At 33.6% G+C, this 22,400-nt stretch overlaps 1 protein-coding gene across 1 annotated transcript; it reads right to left on the minus strand.

Annotated features, from left to right (window-relative positions):
- Positions 1–6,320: 6,320 nt before the first annotated feature.
- LOC145821864 (uncharacterized) lies at positions 6,321–7,250 on the minus strand. The gene has a single exon (XM_082918438.1). The coding sequence runs from the start codon at positions 7,248–7,250 to the stop codon at positions 6,321–6,323; it is 930 nt and encodes a 309-aa protein (XP_082774564.1).
- Positions 7,251–22,400: the final 15,150 nt, after the last annotated feature.

The raw sequence follows: 22,400 nt of genomic DNA on the forward strand, positions 1-22,400 counted from the left end.
TAAAATAATAGAAAATTAATCTTTCCACATAAAAAATTAAAAACAATTTTTTTTTTTTATAAAGAGTGTTGTTTTAATCATGTTACTCATGTTCATTATTTTTCACATGTGATCTTTGCACAATATTGTGTCATTTACCTGTACAAGTGCCCATATGTGATCTTTGTAATGTTCTGGGACTTTATGCTAATTCTTGTAAGTGAGTGGTGCATTTTTCCCATCACGCACAATAGTTCCAATGAACGATGATAACTTTGTTGCCAATTTGTCATCAGGTTGGCCAAGTTTGTTCCAACATGACTATTAGGCGCTCATCATCACGAGTACCCCAAATATTATGCATTTGAGTGGGACCTCTAGTTTTCTTTTGTCCACTAGCACCATCTAGTTATAAAAATAAATAAATAATAATACTAATAATAAATTATATACGAAGAAATAATATGACATCTTATAAGGTTTGAACTTGCATACCTGCATTATCATTGAGTTGACTAGAGTTTGGCTGAATCTCAGATGGAGTTGACTCACTAAACTCACCAACATTGCCTGAGCGAAACCGGAGATATGGGTCCGTAAGCTTTTTGCTTTATAGATGAATGCTAGCATGATTCAAGAAAAATAGATAAATCAAATTGTAAACTTAAAATGATCCAAATAAATTATTTCCAAATGAACAAAATACTTGAAGAAAATTAACAAAAAAAAATTGTGTAATCACCTTTATTGCGTTGCTATCTTGATAGTGACTAAATGTAACATACAGTGAATAAATATTTTGTAGCCACATATGAAAATCACATAGTAGAATTAAAAACGCATTATTCATTCTTCAAACAATCAATTAAATTAACAAAAACAATGATAAAGAAAGAGAGCAAAATGAAACTATAAAATTGTTTTCAAATATAAATAACTAGCAATGTTGAACAAGTTTAACAGTCACATAAGATCTAATTCTTCCTTATCTCCATCATCATGAACATCGTTGTCTCTCAAGACCTGAGAAAGTGGTGCATCTACAATTGCAGCAGACATGTCTGTCCTAACCAAATCAAAATTATTGTCCCCATCACCACTTTGTGTATTGCATACAGTTGTCACACCCCAAATTCGGGTATGACCGGCCGTGGCCCACAGGGACTTAGCCCAAGGCACATGCAAGCCTATACATGAACCCAAAATCACAAAGAATAAATGTGATGATAGCCCAGAAATAAATAAATCAAAACCCACCAGTGACAAGTCACACGTATAAATGGTAAAACCAGCCATAACCAACTTCCAAAAATATTTACTAAATGGAACAAAATCGCCTATAAAATAAAATAATTCAAAATAAAATCCCACCACAATGTATGCACAAAACTGACATAACAAGCTAAAAGAAAATAATGAATGTCCTAGAGGTCCATGCAATTGAGTCCCCGCTACGCCATGAGTCCACTCTAAGTCTTTTTAACACCTGAAAGTGATAAACAACTAAGTCAGCTGATAGCTCAGTGAGCTGCAACATGGATAGTAAATACACTTTTGAAAACATGGTTCAATTCCAAAATAAGATATATATCACAAAAACTAGATTGACACACAGTTTGGTAAAGAGAATCTGTTTCAAAAAGAAGGCTTCACAGTTCAACAGTTAAAATACTCATGTCTCCCAAGAACATGATAAACGACATTTTACACTTAAAATAGATTACAACGTGAACACCAATAATTTTCTGAGTATCAAGAAATAACAAGTAACATGTCACACAGTTCTCAAGGCTATAAGTCCCGTTGGATCCAATACTGAACTAAGAGTCATCCTCAGGGTGGCAACTTGGGCCTTTTCTCTAAGGCGATCCGATTGAAGGTCACCTAACCTAACCTAGGTCTTTTCCTTACAATCGTTGAGCACTAGAGTTATCACGGCCCAACCCGGATCTGTTCCTTAGTGGCCAGAGTCACCACACATAGTGGAATAATTTCCCTAGACTAAAATATACAGATGGTCCTAATAATCAATACACATCAGTTTCGCAAAACATGGTAGTTCACCATTATAAACATGCGACCAAAACAAATAGTTTACAGTATGCCAAGTTCACACATGTTTCAGAAATAATTTTATTACATTGATAATATAATAATTTATCAAAACAGTTTAGTCCTGAAACAACAATTTAATTTTCTAACAGTTTATGGCAGGGGAACGTTTATAAAAATATGTAGCATGAAACTACTCACCTGAAAATGGAACAATGTAATCCTCGAATAGAGTATAAAAGTCCAGCTAGTGCCTTGAATTAAGTATGAAAACTACACATCACTACTAATTTAAAAATATTAAAGAATAAGAACTAAGTAACCTCAAACTAAAGCGCACTAACACGGCTCAACCTAACTCACCGTTACTCTTAAATGTTACCTAAGCTCATGTTCTTCAAGGTCTAAAATTACTCAAGACATGGGTTCAAATCGAAACTTAATTAAAAGTAATTTTAAAATAAAACAGAATTTTAAACAAGCTTTCTCAATCTATTTGCTAACTTTGAAAATTACAAAACTCACTCCACACTATTTGAAAAATTCTGAAACCTCCCAGATATCAACTAATATATCCTAAGTTTCAAATCCAATTGGTTTCACTTGATTTGCTTATCAAAATAATTATTTACAATTAATTATATCCAAACAGGTTGTTTTCTGCAGCACTTTAAAGAAATTAATAGTTCTCTTAGTATACATGAGCAATCAACTCAAGGAAAAAAATATAAGATACTAGACTCGTAACCGGTTCTAATGATGCTAATTTGATAATTTTCGGATTTATACCCAAAGAGAACGACATTTTCGAAGTTGCTGTTTTAAACCAGTTTTCTAGACAGATTTGAACGCAACAGTAAATATAGATTTTGACTCTCAAAAATTATGAGAAAATTCAGATATAATATGTAATTAATCCACTATAAAAATTTCAGTTCAAAATTCATCCTTTTGATATGATTCCTTGATTTTCAAAGTTTGTGGTTTTGTACAGAATTTTTAAACTAAGAATTTCTCTCATTCTTTACACATAATTTATTTCCTTAGGTTTCTTAACAGTGTATATATACAAAATACATAAACCTATACCTCTCCATCAATGAACTAAATAATAATAGAGTAAGGGTAAAGAACAAAAATAAAAGGAAGAAGAAAGATAAAGACCTACCATACACCTAAAAATCCTTCCTTGTTTGCAATCCTTTTTTTTTTTTTTTCCTTCTTCTTCTTTTCTCTCAACCTCTCTCTCTCCCGTGGCTGCTGCTGTTGCTGTATAAATTGTATTAGGTTGCTGCTGTATAAATGGTGTTAGGCAACCTAGGGTTCCTATATATATATCTAACCAAAAAGCTCTAATTTATTATCTTTTGTTTTATTTTATTTTCTCTCTCAATTAATTTAAATAACATACAAATATTATTAGATTAAAATATGCTTACTAATTTGTCACTTATTTTTTTAAAAAATAATAAATTTTGCCTCTAAATTAAAGACTTTCACCATAAATTTATTTTAGGTTTTAAAATTAATTAAAAGACCCTCCAAATATTTAATTTGCACCTTAAGATTCACCATCAAAATATTTGAGGTTTGTAAAATAATTATTATTTAATTATTTATTTGATTTATATATTTGGGTTCTCACAACAACACTCTGCAAGTATGCCTTCACATTGTCCACGGAAGACCCCGCATTCATATCATAAAATCTCTCGGATTTATCTTGATAGCAACTTGCCAATCTTTGTGTTTGAGGTCTTCTACATACATTACCTGTTCTACTTGAGAACCCAACACAAAGGCTCAGCATCTTTCATTAATCGTGCAAAGTTAACTAGTGTGCAATCTTTATCTTGTCTTTTCCCTGATTGTGACACCCATTCACCTTTAAATAATACGACCCTCTTCCCAAACAAATAATCTAACTCAATTATATCTGTTAACACACCATAAAATGTAACATCTCCAGAGACATGATTTCTATCTCTACCACTTGCAAAGCTTTGTGTTTTTGCTGCAACAATGATCCCACTATTTTGAGTTTTTCTCTTTCGCTCGATCTCCTTAGTATGGAACCTAAAACCATTTATCAAGTATCGTTTATATTTTGTGAAAATTCTATTTGGACCATCAGCCAAACATCTAAACTCTTCAGTTATTTGACTATCCCCTACATTATGCAATTCCTCAACTTGTTTTCAGAAAATTGACGACATAACTTCTATAAGTGTGGAATGAAATTGAAGTTAATATCAAGTCAAAGTCTAAGGAACTTCAGAACACTGCTTACATGTTTATCAAACCATGTTGGAAATGTTTCACTACGAATGCGATCAATGGCCATTTCACGAAGACGTGGATTTTGTATGGCAATAAGTCTACGGTGTCGTCTGTATGCCATATATAAGATTTGTGAGTGCGTGGAAAAGTATGTAAAATAATAATAATAATAATAATAATAACAATAATAATAATAATAATAATAATAATAATAATAATAATAATAATAATAATAATAATAATAATAATAATAAAATTGATTATAGATGTGGAGTGTCGTACTCAATAAATTTGTTGACTGTTTCACAATTAAATAACACATATCGCTGTTTCTTTTGTGCCATCATCCATTGTGTCTATCACGCCCTTACCTAATGTCGGCCAGGCATTGAGAAAATAGATAATCCTTCTGTACCATGGCCTCATCATAATATCGAGACATCTGGTTGAACCGTGTCTCAATACCTTCCATATACCTCGAGCAAAATGTCAAGCATTCATTTGCAAGGTATCCTTTTGCCATACTACCCTCTGGTCGACTTCTATTTTGCACATATGACTTTAATCTACCCAAGTACCTATGTTTTGGTAAGTTCAAAAAATAAAATTCTGAATGATGTTCAATAATAACAGAAGTAAAATATCATAATGATGGTAAAGAAATATGTAATTTAATATAAACTTTACCTCTCAATAGAAAACATCCAACGATAATGCACAGGTCCTGCTAATCTAGCCTCAAATGCTAAGCGAACCACCAAATGCACCATAATATCAAAAAAATTAGGGGGAAATATTTTTTCAAATTTACAAAGTGTTATTGGAATTTGCCTTTCAAGACGCATAAAGTCTTGTGCCAAACCAACTTTAGAACATAACTCTCAAAAGAAATTACTCAACTCAATCAAAGGTGAAGTCACATGTGAACTCAACATTCCTCGAATTGCTAAAGGGAGTAATTGTTGCATCAAAATATGACAATCATGACTTTTAAGTCCAAAGATTCTACGTTGCCTTAAGTCAATGCATCGTGAACTATTTGCTGCATAACCATCAGGAACTTTAACAGTCTTTAAAAATTTACAAAAAGCATCTTTTTCTTGTTTCTTTAATGAGAAACAAGAAAAATGAAAGATGGTTTTATTTGCTGCATTTTCTTTTGGATGGAGTTCAGGCCTTATACCTTGAAGTTTCAAGTCAAGACGTGCATTTAGATTATCCTTTGTCTTCCCCTCTAAATTCAGTAGTGTTCCAGGCACGCTCTCGCATACATTTTTCTTAATGTGCATCACATCAAGATTGTGACGCACTAGTTTATCCTTCCAATATGGTAATTCAAAGAATATGCTTCTTTTCTTCCAATTATGTGGTAATTTTGGATTAGAACTCATCTTTCCATAAGTGATATTGAAGCCACGTAACATATCCAATACCATAGAACCCGTTAAAGGATTGGGTCCAATTCTTTTTTCTTTAGTATCATCAAAAGATCACTCATCCTCTCGAAATGCATGACGTTTGTCCAAGAATCGACGATGACCCATGTAACAATGTTTTCGGCCATGCTTTAACCATTGGAAGCATGTGTCTTTGTGGCATGAAGGGCCTGCATACTTCCCCTTAGTACTCCACCCTGACAAATAAGCATAAGCAGGGAAGTTGCTGATAGTCCACATTAATGTTGCACGCAATTGGAAATTTTGTTTAATTGATACATCATATGTCTCTGCGCCATCCACCCATAATTCCTTTATTTCATCTATTAAAGGTTACTAATACACATCCATATTATTTCTAGGTGCACTACGACCAGGGATAATCAATGATAATAGAAAATTGGTCTGTTTCATACACATTCATGGAGGCAAATTATATGGTATAAGAATTACAGGCCAGGTGCTATACCTGTTGCTTAATGTTCTGAAAGGGTTCACACCATCACACGCCAAACCAAGTCTGACGTTTCTACAATCTACTGCGAAATCAGGATGTAGGTGGTCAAAAGTCATCTAAGCTGGACAATTGGCAGGATGTCTCATATAACCATCATTAGTGCGACCTTCTTTATGCCACTTCATAGATGATGCTGTTTTAGATGACATGAATAACCTTTGTAGCCTTGGTATCAAAGGAAAGTAATGTAGAAACTTAGAAGGTGTTTTATAGCTGCCTTTTTTAGAGGATGCGTCGTTGCTTGAATTATTTTGGTCTGTTACATACCTAGATGTATGGCAAACATAACATTCAGAATCGGTTTTGTGCTCATTCCTATATAACATGCAATCAATGGGACATGCATGAATCTTCTCATAACTAAGTCCTAACTCCATAACTATCTGCTTAACTTCATAAATAGTATTAGGCAGTGTTACACCCTCTGGGAATGCCTCCTTCAATAACTCTAATGACATAGTGAACAAATTATTACTCCACACGCCTAAATTCTTGATATGAAATAACTGAAGGATGAATGAGAGCTTTGTAAAATTGCTACATTGTGGATAAAGCTCCTTTTGTCCATCATGTATCAACTTGTAGAACTTCTCTGCTTGTGGATTTGGTTTATCTCCCAGATCTTCAAGGTTGTCTCCATCGACTCTGTCATCGTCATTTGAGATTCCAAATGCCTCGTGTACTAATCCATGTGTATCAATATTTAATTGTGGTCTATTCTGCATGGGCATATCAAAACCTATTGTAGCAACAAATGATGCTTCACCATGTAAAACCCATTTAGTGTAACCCTTTGTGAAGCCATCACATACTAAGTGATCATATGTAACTGATCGAGTGATGGGAAGTGTAAGTCCACACTTGATGCATGGACATATGATCTTATCCTCATAACTTGCATTAGTAAATGCAAAATCGAGAAACATGTCAACTCCTTTTTGGTATGCATCACTTAATCTTGATCGATACATCCATGTCTTATCCATAAGTAAACAATCTTGATTAAACAAGTGTCCAAAGTGTTTCTTGAACATTAAAACATGCATATATCAATAACAAGCATTTGAAAGCTATGATTGACAAAAACAACTAAACTTGATTTTGCAAGAACTATAAGATACTAGCAACAATGAATAACATAACGTGTTCAATATATTGGTGCATGACTATAAAGCAACTCATGTCAAGAGAAAACATGTAAAAGAATTCAAGTATTACAAAGTCAATGCAATATCATTATTTCAATAGCAATTCATATGGTGGTGGAGATTTAGGAATGTGAAGAAAGCATTGTAAAAAACTTATGTTTTAATTTACAAGCAAGTTATGTTTAGCACTTTGATGATTTAGTATATGAGATAATACTCATGTTGTGAGGGGACATGAACCAAGGTTAAGGTTAATTATGGAACGTTTTCCAATATCTTTATTACAAGTACCAATGTATATACTTAGGTGTTGTGGGTGCATTTTCAACAGAATGAAATCATTTGGTTTATAATGCTTCTTACTAAAAAGATCAAATGTGCAGTCAATTCCAGAAAATGACAACTACAAGGATCATACTGCAGGAGTCTATTTATATAAACTATTGAAGGACATTTTGTATCTAACAATAAATGTCTAAGTCATGACAGAAAAGCAAAAAAGGTGTGAGTGACAAATCCAGGGTCCCAAACATCATCTTTATTCTTTTACACTACAACAAAGTAATAAAATGATTATCAATTTAAATACAGAGGAGAACAAAAGTTAAAAGGAGAGACTGTTTTATTAATTTTATAAAATTTGATCTCAAATCTCTTGATTTGAAATCCATCTATCCAAACAGAATCTAAGGTCTCCATTTTTCAGTGTTCTGTGTTTTAAGTCCCAAAATATCCATGGTTAGTACATTATGATTCCTCAAATCTAGTAGTTAGTATGCATCATATCTTCCTAAAGTGTTATTTTATTAATGTTTTATTTTTTATTATTATTTGGAGAGAGTATAATATGTATTTAGATAAGCTGGATTCAAAACCTATCAAAGGTATCCTGTATATTCCTAATTTTCGTAGCCACCATGGTGATTAAGCATAAGGAGGACAATTCTCTTGGGACACAACTATTTTGTCATTTTAGGAACAAATGAGAAATGAATTTTTCTTTGTGTTATGCTTTGAATGCTTTTTCTTTCAAATAACAACTTTACAAGCAAAACTTGTGGAATCATATGATTGTTAAGATCTATTTTATGAAACAATGACCTAATAACCACATCAGGTTGATTGTCTTAATCAATGTTGAAATTAGCTAAGTACATCTAGATCTTGTGAAGTAGAGTTTTGCATAAAAGTCTATATGAGATCAGATCATAGTTACAGAACCATATATATAGATATATATCATGTTTTTTTCCAGCTTAATCAACATATACCACAACAATCTGACATAAACAAAAATAATTTCCAATTATTCATGAGCTCGTCCAACATTTCAACTAATTAACAGCATAACCAATAAAACATAAATATTACAGAGTTCAGTGACTTCAATCAAAACATAGGGTAGACAGTCTTGACATTCACATATATAAACATAAAAAAACAAAAAAATAAAACTAACACATAGGAATTCGTGCCTCTCTGTCTAATGCCATCTAATGCTTGTTCATTCACTTTTTCCCTCTCTAATCTTCCACGACAACAGTGGAATTCATGCCAACACTAGTCTGGTACGGGCTTCGTAATTTAAAATTTAAAGTTTTGGTTAACATTATAGGTGAAGCATATGACTTAGATTAGGGTAGAGGCATCAAACCTTCAGATGATATATGATAGTACTTTGTGTCTGAAGGCAAACAGGCCATTACAAGGTATGTTTGTTGGATTTAGTTACAAAATTTTCTCAATAGAAACTGACTCTCTCACTGATGTCTATTTTTCTCTCTCACTTTATGTCTTTATATGCATCGACACTCTGTTTTTAAGCTTCTAAAGGAGAAATTCTGTGTACATCATTTCTGTAAGCTAACTTGTTAATCTGATTTAATTAAATTTTGTGTCCTGATATTGTTGATCTGATTTTATCAAATTTGTTGCTGTTCTTTGTTGGATTTGGTAGTGATCTAGCTCCAGGCTTCTGTCAAGTTTGCTTATTTTGTAGGTACATGGATAAGCTTGATATGCTGATTCTGAGTGTGAGAAACCAATATCTGTGGGTTGAGAGTTTTGAGAGGAGAATAAAAATCCATACCCACTTGTCAATGATCACATTGAGTGTTTTTGAAATATTTTTGCATACTATATCCTCTTTTCTGTGCACGTACTTTGAGCAGAAGTATTTTGAGTGTTGTGACATTCTATATTGTGGGCCAAGTGTAGTGAGCTTTTATAATGCGTGTTGGTGCTATGTTCTGGATGATACTGTGGCATCCTTTCCTGTGTATAGTAGATGTTCATACTATCTGTTTTGGACAGGCTTTACTAAACAAAGGAAGCATGGGGATAGGCAAAGTGGCTACTGGAAGGTGTGGAAGCCAAAGAACAGACCAAAGTGCCACCTTTCCAGAAAAGCAGATCAGCAATAACAGACTCCATTAGCAATACCTCAAACCATTTTGTAGTCCAAATAATAGTAGATCAGCACAGGCAGACAGGGCAGAACTAGATCAAATCTCCATACCAGATCATTGTAGCACAGAGCAGATCAGCACAGGCTCTAGTAAATATTAGCAATAACAGCCTCAAGTGAAAACATAAGCAAAAGATCAGCCCAGGTAGTCACAGATACGGAACAGACAGAGCCACAATACAGCAGCAGCAACAAAGTCCTGATCTGCCTTAGATTGAAATAAATCACCAGGACATTACAGAGTATATATCAGACCACTGAGGGCTGCTGCTGCTCTCCATGGACAAAGTTGCTCCTACTAACCCATACACCTAACATCAACAGAGGCACATCAACATTACACACAATACTAGTAGGCCACATTACAGCAGCAGGGGCACAACAGATCTACAGCATCATGTAGGACACCAAGTCTCTGAAGCCACACTTAGGTTTTTAATCTGCCCTTCCAAACCAGCCGAGTGCAGAACTGTGCCTTTGGAGAGGCATGATTATTCCAAATAAGGGGAGGTAAGGCTAAATCTGGACCCCAAAGTGATTCACACCAGTTGAACATTGATTTGACTTTAAAAATCCTAGAGTTATCATCTTTCCAACTAAGTGTGTCCTCTGCTTCAGGAAGCAACACTGGGCCTGATCCCAACATACTATCCTCTGCTAGAATCATCAAAATTTTGAAGCATGGTAACAGGGTGTATGGCTGTTGGAAGGCCATTGGAGTGAAGAAAGTTGTTTTTACTTGATATGTATATATTTGTTTAGAACTCGTGTCAACCTTTCTAGTATCTTTTTGAGCCTACCCTTGCGGGATGTGCAAGGGATGTTATTTTCTGTGAGGACTGTTTTTGCTGATCTGGATGTTCATGGTCCACATATTTCTTCTATGGGGCCCATGAACATTTCAACATTTTTTTAATCAGTATCTACCTTATCTGTTAAGGGTGCTGTGTGTTGCATTGAGTTTATACCGATGAGTACCTTGTTTGATAGATGGTAGTTTTGGTATATGTTGCAGGCCCTTCTGCAAATCGTTTCGATGGGTCTGCCATGTTGCAGTCCATTTTTCTTTGGTTTTTTGGTGTATAGTCTTGGGTAGGGCCTGGGCCATGCCCCTTGTATGTTGTGTAAGCTTTTTGTATTTAATTTATGACTTACTTACCCAAAAAAAAAAAAAAAATCTAGCTCCTGGCAAGGATTTTATGTTATTCTGAAAGCTAACTGTTGCAGGTTTGGCTAGTTATGGGTAAGTTCTAATCTCTCTATCTAATGCCAATACACTAAGGCCCCGTTTGTTTTGGGTTATAGCAAGGGGATTAGGATTACTAGTACCTTGGGATTAGTATATGGGGTGTTTGTTTTGAGAGATAGCCTTGAGACTATTAATACCTTGGGACTAACTAATACCTTGGTATTACTAATACCTTGTTTGTTTTGAGAGATAGGGAGGGTATTACTAATACCTTGGTATTACTAATACCCTTGGGGAGGGGATTCATAGTGAGAAGGTAGAGATGGTATTAGAAAAATAGTGAGGGGATTAGAAATTTTTTTATTTTTTATATATTGGAAATTTTTTTTAAAATATAATTTTTAATTTTTTATATTTTTTTATTTGTTTTATTATTTTATATAAAAATAATTTAACAATTCCTCACTACTAATCCCCTCACTATCAATCCCCTCACTACTAATCCCCTCACTATCAATCCCCTCACTAACAATCCCCTCATTATTAATCCCCTCACTATCAATCCCCTTCATTCTATCTCTGAAAACAAACGACCCTCACTAACAATCCCCTCACTATTAATCCCCTCACTATCAATCCCCTCCATTCCATCTCTAGAAACAAACGGGGACATCAGCTAATGTTAACTGGGAATGGATAGGACCACAAAGCATTACCAGCTATGGGTAAGTTCTAATCTCTCTATCTAATGCCATCTAATGCTTGTTCATTCACTTTTTCCCTCTCTTTTCTTTTACCTCCACAAATTCAATATCCTAACATAGTAGTAACAGAGTTTTCACTAAAAACTTTTGCTGATTGTTGCTGCTGATGATTAATTCTACTTGTTGTTGATTGTTGTCAGGGATGAGAAATGCAAGTATAAACTGGTAGTAGCTTGAGAATGCAGGATCAGGAGATGTATCAAGTGAGACATGATGGGGCTATTGATGGGTACTGGTGTATAAAGTATAGGAGATATGTAGCTGCTGAGTGAACTTCTGGGGTGCAACTGTTGTGTCGAAACACTACCATCACACAGTAGGTACATCACTTGACAGCCAAAAAAACAGTAAAATGCCACAGCAACAACAAAGTCACGCACCCTCTATCTCAAGCCATGTCTGGCCTGTTGTAGATTATAAACAAAATCATGCACTGTGTAATGCACAACTGCTTGACTGCACTTAGCCCAAAATGCTATCCTTGTCTTCACAATATGTACACCTGCTAGAATGCTCTTGTCCCTAAGGTTTAAGTTCATTTTTAGTGAAAACTTTGTTTGATCATGCAAGTAAAAAGAGGCATTTTATTAGGGGGCATTCTTATATAGAATTGAAATGAATGACTTATTTTGGAATTCCAATGGAGTCTATTTTATTCCGTGTAGAGATTACCATTTTCATATTCCTTAAAAACTCCAATTTAGAGGTTGTTTGTTAGGTTGTGAGATTTCTTGAAAACACATTAGGAAAACACTTCTGTAAGAGAAGATAATACACTCAAGTACACACTAGGAAATTTCACAAGCACAAATACACACTTGACCCGACACACTTAACTAGAGATACCATTTATACAACAAACACACTTGACACCTATCACTTAAGACCCGTAATATTTCTCTTGACACACACCTGAAGCAACCTATTACTCACTTCTTGTGTTGTGTCTCAATGTTACCAACACAAGAGGATCCCAATGTCCCTTGGACATTTGGACAGGTACACTTAATCTAGGCATCTGGCACATGTTTTGTCTTAAGGGAATTGTCGACACGCTAAATCCTAAATTTTGTTAAATTAATTTTTTCTGCCAATTAACTCCATCCACTACAATTGGCGTTGGTACCTAAATTTGTTAATTAGTGATGACCATTCAACCATGTAACACACACGTAGAAATTCATACTGCTGCAAACGTTTGACTGCTCCACACGTGCACGCACAATAAACACGATTCTTAATATATTTGTTTTTCTACATATGTTTTTGAATATATTATGGTTGCTTATGTTTCTAAATCTATTTAGTCATGCCTTCAAGACTATAACTCTAAATTTACATGTAAAATATTTAATCCCTGGAAGATCAATCTTAGTTCAGTGCTTAAAATAGAGTGGAATTAATTTCCAGAATTGGTTTCTTCTGTTATAGTATTCTTCATTTTTTCCATACAATATTGTGTAGAGAGTTGAGTTGAAGTCTGTATTCTTCTCATGCAATCGGTATTACGGTTTTCAAAGTGGTACATTGATCTAACTAGCTTGTCTATTTGTTCTAACTAAATTGGCGTAAAATCTAAAATTAACTATCAAAAGTGAGTCAATTAAAACTATATGCAAGAACTAAATGTAAGGATTATTGATGTAATTTACCCAACAATTATAAGCAATTGAAAGAAATTGAGATAAATCCGTAAACTCAGAGTGAAAATCGAGTTAATTGAAAATACATGGACTAAAATTCATGAAACTTTATCATTGTACATGAGAGCAATTTCAAATTTTATTTTTCCTGAAGTCATATAAAGCCATTGATCAATTTTGTACATGTGGCAAGAACAATTAAAAAAACATGTTATATTGAGTTTAATTTATTTATTTTTAATCATTTTGTGCATTTTAAAAATTTAGAAAATATATTGGCATTTTTAGTTTTTTCAAAAATGCCATTATAAGCTTGGAAAGTTTTTGGCTTAGTGACATTTCTTAAAATGCTATAAAATATTTGTTTATGACACTTTTCACCTAATGCCATAAAAAGTAACTTGCACCTACCTAGTGTAGTAACATTTTTTAAAAAATGCCATTGCTCCTAAAGTTTAGTGGCATCTGTTGATAAATGTCACGAATATAATTTCTTGTGTCATTATTTTATAAAATGTCATAAAATTGATGCGACATTTCTTTACTGAAATGCCACTAGAGTCCTATATGTTTGTGATTCTGTGGCATTTTTCTAAAACAAGTCACCAAAATTTATTTTTGTGGCATTTTCTAAAAACATGCCACTAGTGTAGTGTCACTAAAGTGTAAATTTGTTATAGTGACATTTTTGTTGTAGTGAAGTGGCACTTTTTTTAATTGAAATGCCACCAGAGCTTTGTATGTTTGTAGCTCTGTGACATTTTTCCAAAACATGCCACCAAATATTCTTTTTGTGACATTTTTTAAAAACATGTCACTAGTATAATGTTACTAAAATGTATTTTTGTTGTAGTGAAATGAAGAGTAGGTAACTCGTGAAACACCATGTACTCATTAAAATCAACAAAAACGTTGAATTGTAAATGAATAACTACAAGAAATTTTTTATTAGGGTATAATTCATCATTGAATAATACATAATTTTGGTGCAACCAAAAATTATTTTGAAGGATTTTTCTTTCTTTCTTTTTTTTTTTCTTTTTCTTTTACTGATAGATACTAGAATCGAGAATCCAAATGAATACTCAGTTATGTTATAAATGTACAGAAGATTTTCATACAATGAGATAGATGTAAGACAGAGATATCACATGTATGTTAAACTACTTTTATGAGTTATCTCCGTAGTGACCAATTTTACTAGTTGTGTGATTAGTGGCTTAATTGTTAGCTATCTAAAAGCTGATGTGAGACTGAAAATAAATAGGGGAGAAGAGGGGATTGATAGCTTTCAAAAACATAGAAACTTTGCAACACAGAGATGGCACGAGAGATGAAATGTCCTTAATGGATAGGGGTCCATACAATTTTTCATTACTCAAAAGATCTGTTAGCAATGTATAGTCGTCAAATAGGATCATTTTCTTCTTGAGATTATATATCATATGTGTCACTTATTCATTATCTTATATTTATGTCTAATTTTATAAATAAAAAAAAACAATCTATTGCCATTAATTGAAGGGGAAAAAAAAAATCTATTGCCCATTCATTGAAGGAAGAAAAACTAACTCAAATGTCAACAACTTTCATTTTCATCCCTTTATATCCATTAATGTCTTTAATGGGTAGGGGTCCATACAATTTTTCATCTCTCAAAAGATCTGCTAGCAATGTATAGCAGTCAAATAGGATCATTTTCTTCTCGAGATTATATATCATATGTGTTACTTATTCATTATCTTATATTTATGTCTAATTTTATGAAAAAAATCTATTGCCCATTCAACTAACTCAATCAAAGAAAGAAGAGAAATAAAAAACTAAGTCAAATGTCAACAACTCTCAGTTTCATCCCCTTATATTATTCAATAATTCAGAGTCACCATCTAGGAACGTGAAATTGGTGTATGAACATATGTTAGGTTACAAATTTAAATGACAAACCATGCAAAGTTTTTTCATACAACAGAAAATTGATAAACAAACCAAGTTTTCACTCATTATAGTACATGGGTATAGCAACAAACCATGACAGAACGACCGAGGACAACAACGACGATGATGGAGATTAAGGTTGAGGTAATCGCTAGAGAAACCATCAAGCCATCTTCTCCGACCCCCCATCACCTTAAAACTTTCAAACTCTCTCTTATCGACCAATTCATGCCTGCATCATACACGCCACTAGTTCTCTACTACGCCACACGTGGCGGTTCTAGTTGCGAAGAAAGATCCCAACTTTTAAAAAACTCCCTTTCTCAAATCCTAACTTCGCTACTACCCTCTAGCTGGAAGAATCAAAGATCCTCTCTTTGTTGATTGCAACGACGACGGAGTTGATTACATTGAAACTCGAGTCAACTGTCCAATTTCCTCCATTCTTGAGCAACCCACGAGTGAATTACAAAACCATTTCATTCCAATCCAATTTAAGGAATCGGGGTCCGGATCTCTCTTACTCATCCAGGCTAGCTTCTTTGAATGTGGAGGAATGGCTATAGGCATCTATACTAACCACAAACTTGCCGATGCGGCCTCCTTCACCGTATTCCTCAAGGCCTGGGCTGCCACTGCGTCCGGATTCCCTGACGTTGTGAGTCCAGATTCATAATATTCCCAGCAAATTTGGAGTAATCAGTGCTGCTTCTGATGCTAGTTGTAAATTCTGCAGAAATGAATTAGAGACTGCCACCCATGTGCTACTGCGCTGTCCGTTTAGCTGGCGAGTTTGGTCCAATATCATTGGCTGGTGGGGTGTATCTTGGGTGCAGCCGGGATCACTGACTAGTCTGTTCCAGTGGTGGTCTGGATTTAGATGGAAAAAAAGATTGAAGGTACTCTGGAAGTTACTACCTTTGGCTGTGTTTTGGTCTTTATGGAAGCAGAGAAATGAAATCACTTTTGGGGACTCACATATGGATTATGAAAACCTATGTGAACTTATTAAAACAAGGATCGCATTGTGGTTCAGAGCGTACAGTCCTTCTTGCTGCTATTCCGTGAATGATTTGGTGTTAAATCTGCAAAGTATCAAGTTCTGCATTATGCATTGAGGGCGTTATGCTGACTGGCCGATTTGCTGGATTTTGCTTCAGTATGAATTCTGAATTCTGTGATGCATATATTTTCTGCAGGTTGAGACTTGCTGGAATTTTGCACTCTAATTCTGCTTCTGGGCTGGGCTGTGCAGAGCTGGGGGTTGTAGTGATAATTGAGTAATTAGGTGCATGATGGTTCTGTTATTTGCTAGACACAATGGGCCTGCTGCTGGTATCTAATCCAAGGAGAATATCTTGTTTTTGGCTGCTATCCCATGGTTGAAGCACTGGGTTCATTTTAGAAGCTTCTCAAACAGCTGTTCAAGATCATCTGATTGGTGCCATTTTCAGTAATGTGTTTTGTCCGTCCTGGTTTTTGGGGATCTAGTGCCTAAGCTATCTGGTTTTTCTGGTTCTTTTCTTTCTCTGTTGTGTTAGCTCGTTGGTTTCTCACCAACTTGGAGGTTGGAGCTTGTTTTAGCTCCAAGCTCCACTTTATTGATGTAATTTTCTTTTTCCATCAATAAAGTTTTACTTTTGCCGATCAAAAAAAAAAAAAAAGAGATGACTTCCAGACCCTTCCACCACAAGTTTATTAGAAACCACCACAGAACGTTTTTGTCAGGAGGTACTGTTTTGAAAATAAAATTGCTATACTCAAAACAATTTGAAAGAGAGATTTGAAGAATAAAGAATATATTCATTCATTCTCATTCTTACATAGCAGCTATATATATGAAGTTTTAAAACAATTTTGACATTCTAATTTTAAGGCATTTTAAATACTAAAACCCACTATTTTGTAAACCACTAAAATGATAACAAAATACGATTTATTAACATACCACTAGGGACCCAATTATCAATCCATCTTGGCATTTGATTGCAAATTCAAAGAAGCTAGCCTGGATGAGTAAGAGAGATCCGGACCCCGATTCCTTAAATTGGATTGGAATGAAATGATTTTGTAATTCACTCTTGGGTTGCTTAGGAATGGAGGAAATTGGACAGTTGACTCGAGTTTCAATGTAATCAACTCCGTCATCGTCGCAATCAACAAAGAGAGGATCTTTGATTCTTCCAGCTAGAGGGTAGTAGCGAGTTACGATTTGAGAGAGGGAGTTTTTTAAAAGTTGGGATCTTTCTTCGTAACTACAACCGCCACGTGTGGCGTAGTAGAGAGCTAGTGGCGTCTATGATGCAGCCATGAATTGGTCGATAAGAGAGAGTTTGAAAGTTTTAAGGTGATGGGGGGTCGGAGAAGATGGCTTGATGGTTTCTCTAGCGATTACCTCAACCTTAATCTCCATCATCGTCGTCGTTGTCATCGGTTGTTCTGTCATGGTTTGCTGCTATACCCATGTACTATAATGAGTGAAAACTTGGTTTGCTTATATATTTTCGGTTGTGTGAAAAAACTTTGCATGGTTTGTCATTTAAATACGTAACCTAAGATATGTTCATACGCCAATTCCACGTTCCTAGATGTGACTCTGAATTATTTAGGGGATGAAAATGAAAGTTATTGACATTTGAGTTAGTGTTTTTTTTTTTTTTTCTAAAATGGATGGGCAATAGATTTTTTTTTTCCCCCCCTCAATGAATGGGCAACAGATTTTTTTTTTTTTTTTTTAAAAAAAAGGCTGTAAATATAAGATAATGAATAAGTGACACATATGATATATAGTCTTGAGAAGAAAATGATCCTATTTGACTGTTATACATTGTTAACAGATTTTTTGAGTGATGAAAAATTGTATGGACCCCTATCCATTAAGGACATTTGATCTCTCATGCCATCTCTGCGTAGCAAATTTTCTAAAAGCTATCAATCCCTCTTCTCTTGTATTTATTTTCAGTCTCGCATCGGTTCTGCGACTTTTAGATATGTAACAATTAAACCACTAATCACACAACTAATAAAGTTGGTCACTACGGAGATAAGTCATAAAAATAGTTTAATAAAGAAGGATGATTTTTGAATTTGTCAAGTTAGATCTATTCATATTATAAAACAATGGCTGAAATATATTTTTTAAAAAATATCGTACATGTACATTTTTTATTTTTCCGTTTCTTTATTTTACTTTTTCCTTTTCTCACCCATCATTCCATGATCCGATGATCCCACATTCCTCTCTCTTTTCTCTTTATTTTTTTTTAATTTCTCCCATTTTTATTTTTCTCTTTATTTGTTTATTTTTTTATTTTCTACTTTTTGTTAACGTATTTTTATTCATATTATATGGAAAAGTCCGCAATCTCAGAATTAGAAGTCAAATTTTACTGTGTGTAGTGGATATTTAATTAATGAATTTTATAATCCACAAATTAAATGAATTTGAATAATTAATTATTATTTTTAAATATATTAAATACTTGATAGACTTCATAAATTTAGACCGCATATGAATCTTCAACATCTATATAATAAAGGAGGATGATTTTTCAATTTATCCTATACACATTTGTCCTATTAGGACATTTGGATCACTTAGATCTATTCAAATTATAAAACAACAGCTGAGATATATTTTTCAAAATATATCTTACATGTACATTATCTATTTCCCGCTTCTCTCTCTTACTTTTTCTTTTTTTCATCAATCCTTCCATGATCCCATGATCTCACATTCCTTTATCTTTTCTTTTTATTTTCTCCTATTTTTATTTTTCTCTCTATTTGTTTTTTTTTAATTTTTTTCTTTTTGTTCAATATATTTTACACATATTTCCATACAATGAATGTATGCCCATATAAATATATAATTAAAAGCAGTATTGTATATATGCCTGTGGAAATTATTTGTATGGTAGGCATATCTATCTTTTTTTTTGATCAGCGAAGAAAAATTTCATTAATCAATATGAAATTAAAGGTACAGGAAGATAAAATGCATTGAGAGGTTTTCAGAAAGAGAGGAAAGATCATTAAATAATCTTATTCTTGGTAGGCATATCTATCTATCTAGCTATATATTATATAAGCAAAAATGAGTTTTCGTGAGAAGTTTTTTGAGAACTTTAAAATTTTATAATAAATTTGTGAATTTATCAAATTGAAAAATAAATTTAAATAGTATTGGGATTATAATTATATTTTAATTCTAGCATTATTTATACCGTACCTTTAGGCACGGGCAGACGCTAGTTAATAAATATAAGGGGATGAAAACGAAAGTTGTTGACATTTGAGTTAGTTTTATTTCTTTCAATGAATGGGCAATAGATTTATTTATTTATTTATTTTTTAAAGTTAGACATAAATATAAGATAATGAATAAGTGACACATATGATATATAATCTCGAGAAGAAAATGATCCTATTTGACCGCTATACATTCCTAACAGATCTTTTGAGTGATGAAAAATTGTATGGACCTATCCATTAAGGACATTTCATCTCTCATGCCATCTCTGAGTAGCAAAGTTTCCATGTTTTTGAAAGCTATCAATCACTCTTCTCCCGTATTTATTTTTAGTCTCGCATCGGTTCTGTGACTTTTAGATAGCCAACAATTAAGCCACTAATCACGCAACTAATAAAGTTGGTCACTACGGAGATAACTCATAAAAGTAGTTTAATAAAGAATGATGGTTTTTGAATTTGTCCTACACGCATTTGTCTTGCTAAGATATTTGGACGGCTTAGATCTATTCATATTATAAAACAATGGCTGTGATATATTTTTAAAAAAATATTGTATATGTATATTTTCTATTTTTCCGTTTCTCTCTTTTACTTTTTTCTTTTCTCACCCATCATTCTATGATCCCATGATCCCGCGGCGAGCGTAGCGCTCTGGCCAGCTATACAATACGGCCATCTACAGTCGAGAAGTTACAGCCCGGCTGCCGAGCTCCCAGAAGAGTGGGCTGGCAGTCGGGTTAGGCGATGTTCAGCAAGATTTGTGCTGACAAATGGAATAGTAGCACCACGTGTCGAGAGACTAATGAGAGTGGATTTGGCGCGCATAAGGTATATAAGTAAGTCTGCGCCCCCCATGCTGAGGCAGATGAACATTTGGTGAGACATACACTAAACACTCAACACTCTCCCTTCTCTCTATCTATCCCCTGTGTGTGTGTTCTAACTTGATCGTCGGAGGGGTTTTCCGGCCACACACCGCCGGGTAGCTCATTGTTGTTGTGCACGCAGGTGATCGGATAGAATCGGAGCTCGGAAACAAGGAGTGCGGGCTCGCCTGGATATTTGCTCCCCGCACAGTAGTGAAGATTTAATTATTGAATTTTATAATCCACAAATTAAATGAATTTGAACAATTAATTATTATTTTTAAATATGTTGAATACTTAATAGACTTCATAAATTTAGACCTTATATGAATTTTCAATATCTATATAATAAAGCAGGATGGTTTTTGAATTTGCCCTACACACATTTGTCCTACTAGGACATTTGGATGGTTTAGATCTATTCAAATTATAAAACAACGACTAAGATATATTTTTCAAAAAATATCCTACATGTACATTCTCTATTTTCCCGCTTCTCTCTCTTACTTTTTCCTTTTCTCACCCATCCTTTCATGATTCCATGATCTCACATTCCTCTCTCTTTTATTTTTATTTTTTTATTTTCTCCCGTTTTTATTTTTCTCTCTATTTGTTTGTTTGTTTGTTTTTTTTTTTTTTTTTCCTTTTTGTTCAATATGTTTTGCACATATTTCCTTACAATGCATGTATGCCCATATAATTATATAAGCAAAAGCAGTATTGTATGTATTAGGGGTGAGCATGGTCTGGATTGGACAAGATTGGGTTAAAACCAAGACCAATCCGTTATCTACAGTTCCTGAAAAATTGAAACCAATCCAATCCGTTTAAATTGTGGAACCAATCCGAATTAATCCATTTAAACACGGATTAGATCGGTTTAGGACCACGGATTCACATAATTAAATAACAAAAAAAATATATATAACACTTTAATTTCATAAAAACATAAACATAGCACTATATTAGTTCCACAATAGTAACATGTCTTTTTATAATAGCGACATACTATTAGAATTTAAGCAATCATAATAAAACTAGTTTCACCATACGTATTTAGACCATTACTAATTAAAACTAAAAAATAACAAACAAAAGTAATAAAAGAAAATAATATGTCGATTTAGGTTTGAGTTTAGGTTTTATATGGAATAAGAGAATATACTATGCGAGAGAGTGTATAATAAAAATATAGACTATTTGTATACGGTCCGGATCGGTTCCAATCCGGAACCAATCCGTGGACTACGGATTTTTAATTCTTCACTCCGGAACCGAATCACAGATTCAAAAAATCAATCCAAACCTATCAGATTGGATTGGACTGGATCGGATTACGAATTTTACGGATTCCTTACTTATAGTCCTAGTATATATGCATGTAGAAATTATTTGTATGCTAGGCACATCTATTTATCTAGCTATATATCATATAAGCAAAAGCCAGTTTTCGTGAGAAATTTTTTGAGAACTCCAAAATTTTATAATAAATTTGTGATTTTATCATATTAAAAAATAAATTTAAATAGTGTTGAGATTACAATTATATTCTAATCCTAGCATTATTTACACCATGCCTTCAGGTATAGGTATACGCTAGTTAATAAATATAAGGGGATGAAAATGAAAATTGTTGACATTTGAGTTAGTTTTTTTTTTCTTCAATGAATGGGCAATAGATTTTTATTTTATTTTATTTATTTATTTATAAAATTAGACAAAAATATAAGATAATGGGTAAGTGACACATATGATATTGTAATAACCCTGTTATGTAGAATGCTAATTGGTCCTTAATATGAGTATGATGATGTGTTTAATATGATTTGGTGTACGATTATGTGTAAATATGTGGTTTTGAATTTCT

This window comes from Camellia sinensis, chromosome 3 (genome assembly GCF_055761805.1).
Source record: "Camellia sinensis isolate YWXY chromosome 3, ASM5576180v1, whole genome shotgun sequence".
Taxonomy (NCBI): domain Eukaryota; kingdom Viridiplantae; phylum Streptophyta; class Magnoliopsida; order Ericales; family Theaceae; genus Camellia; species Camellia sinensis.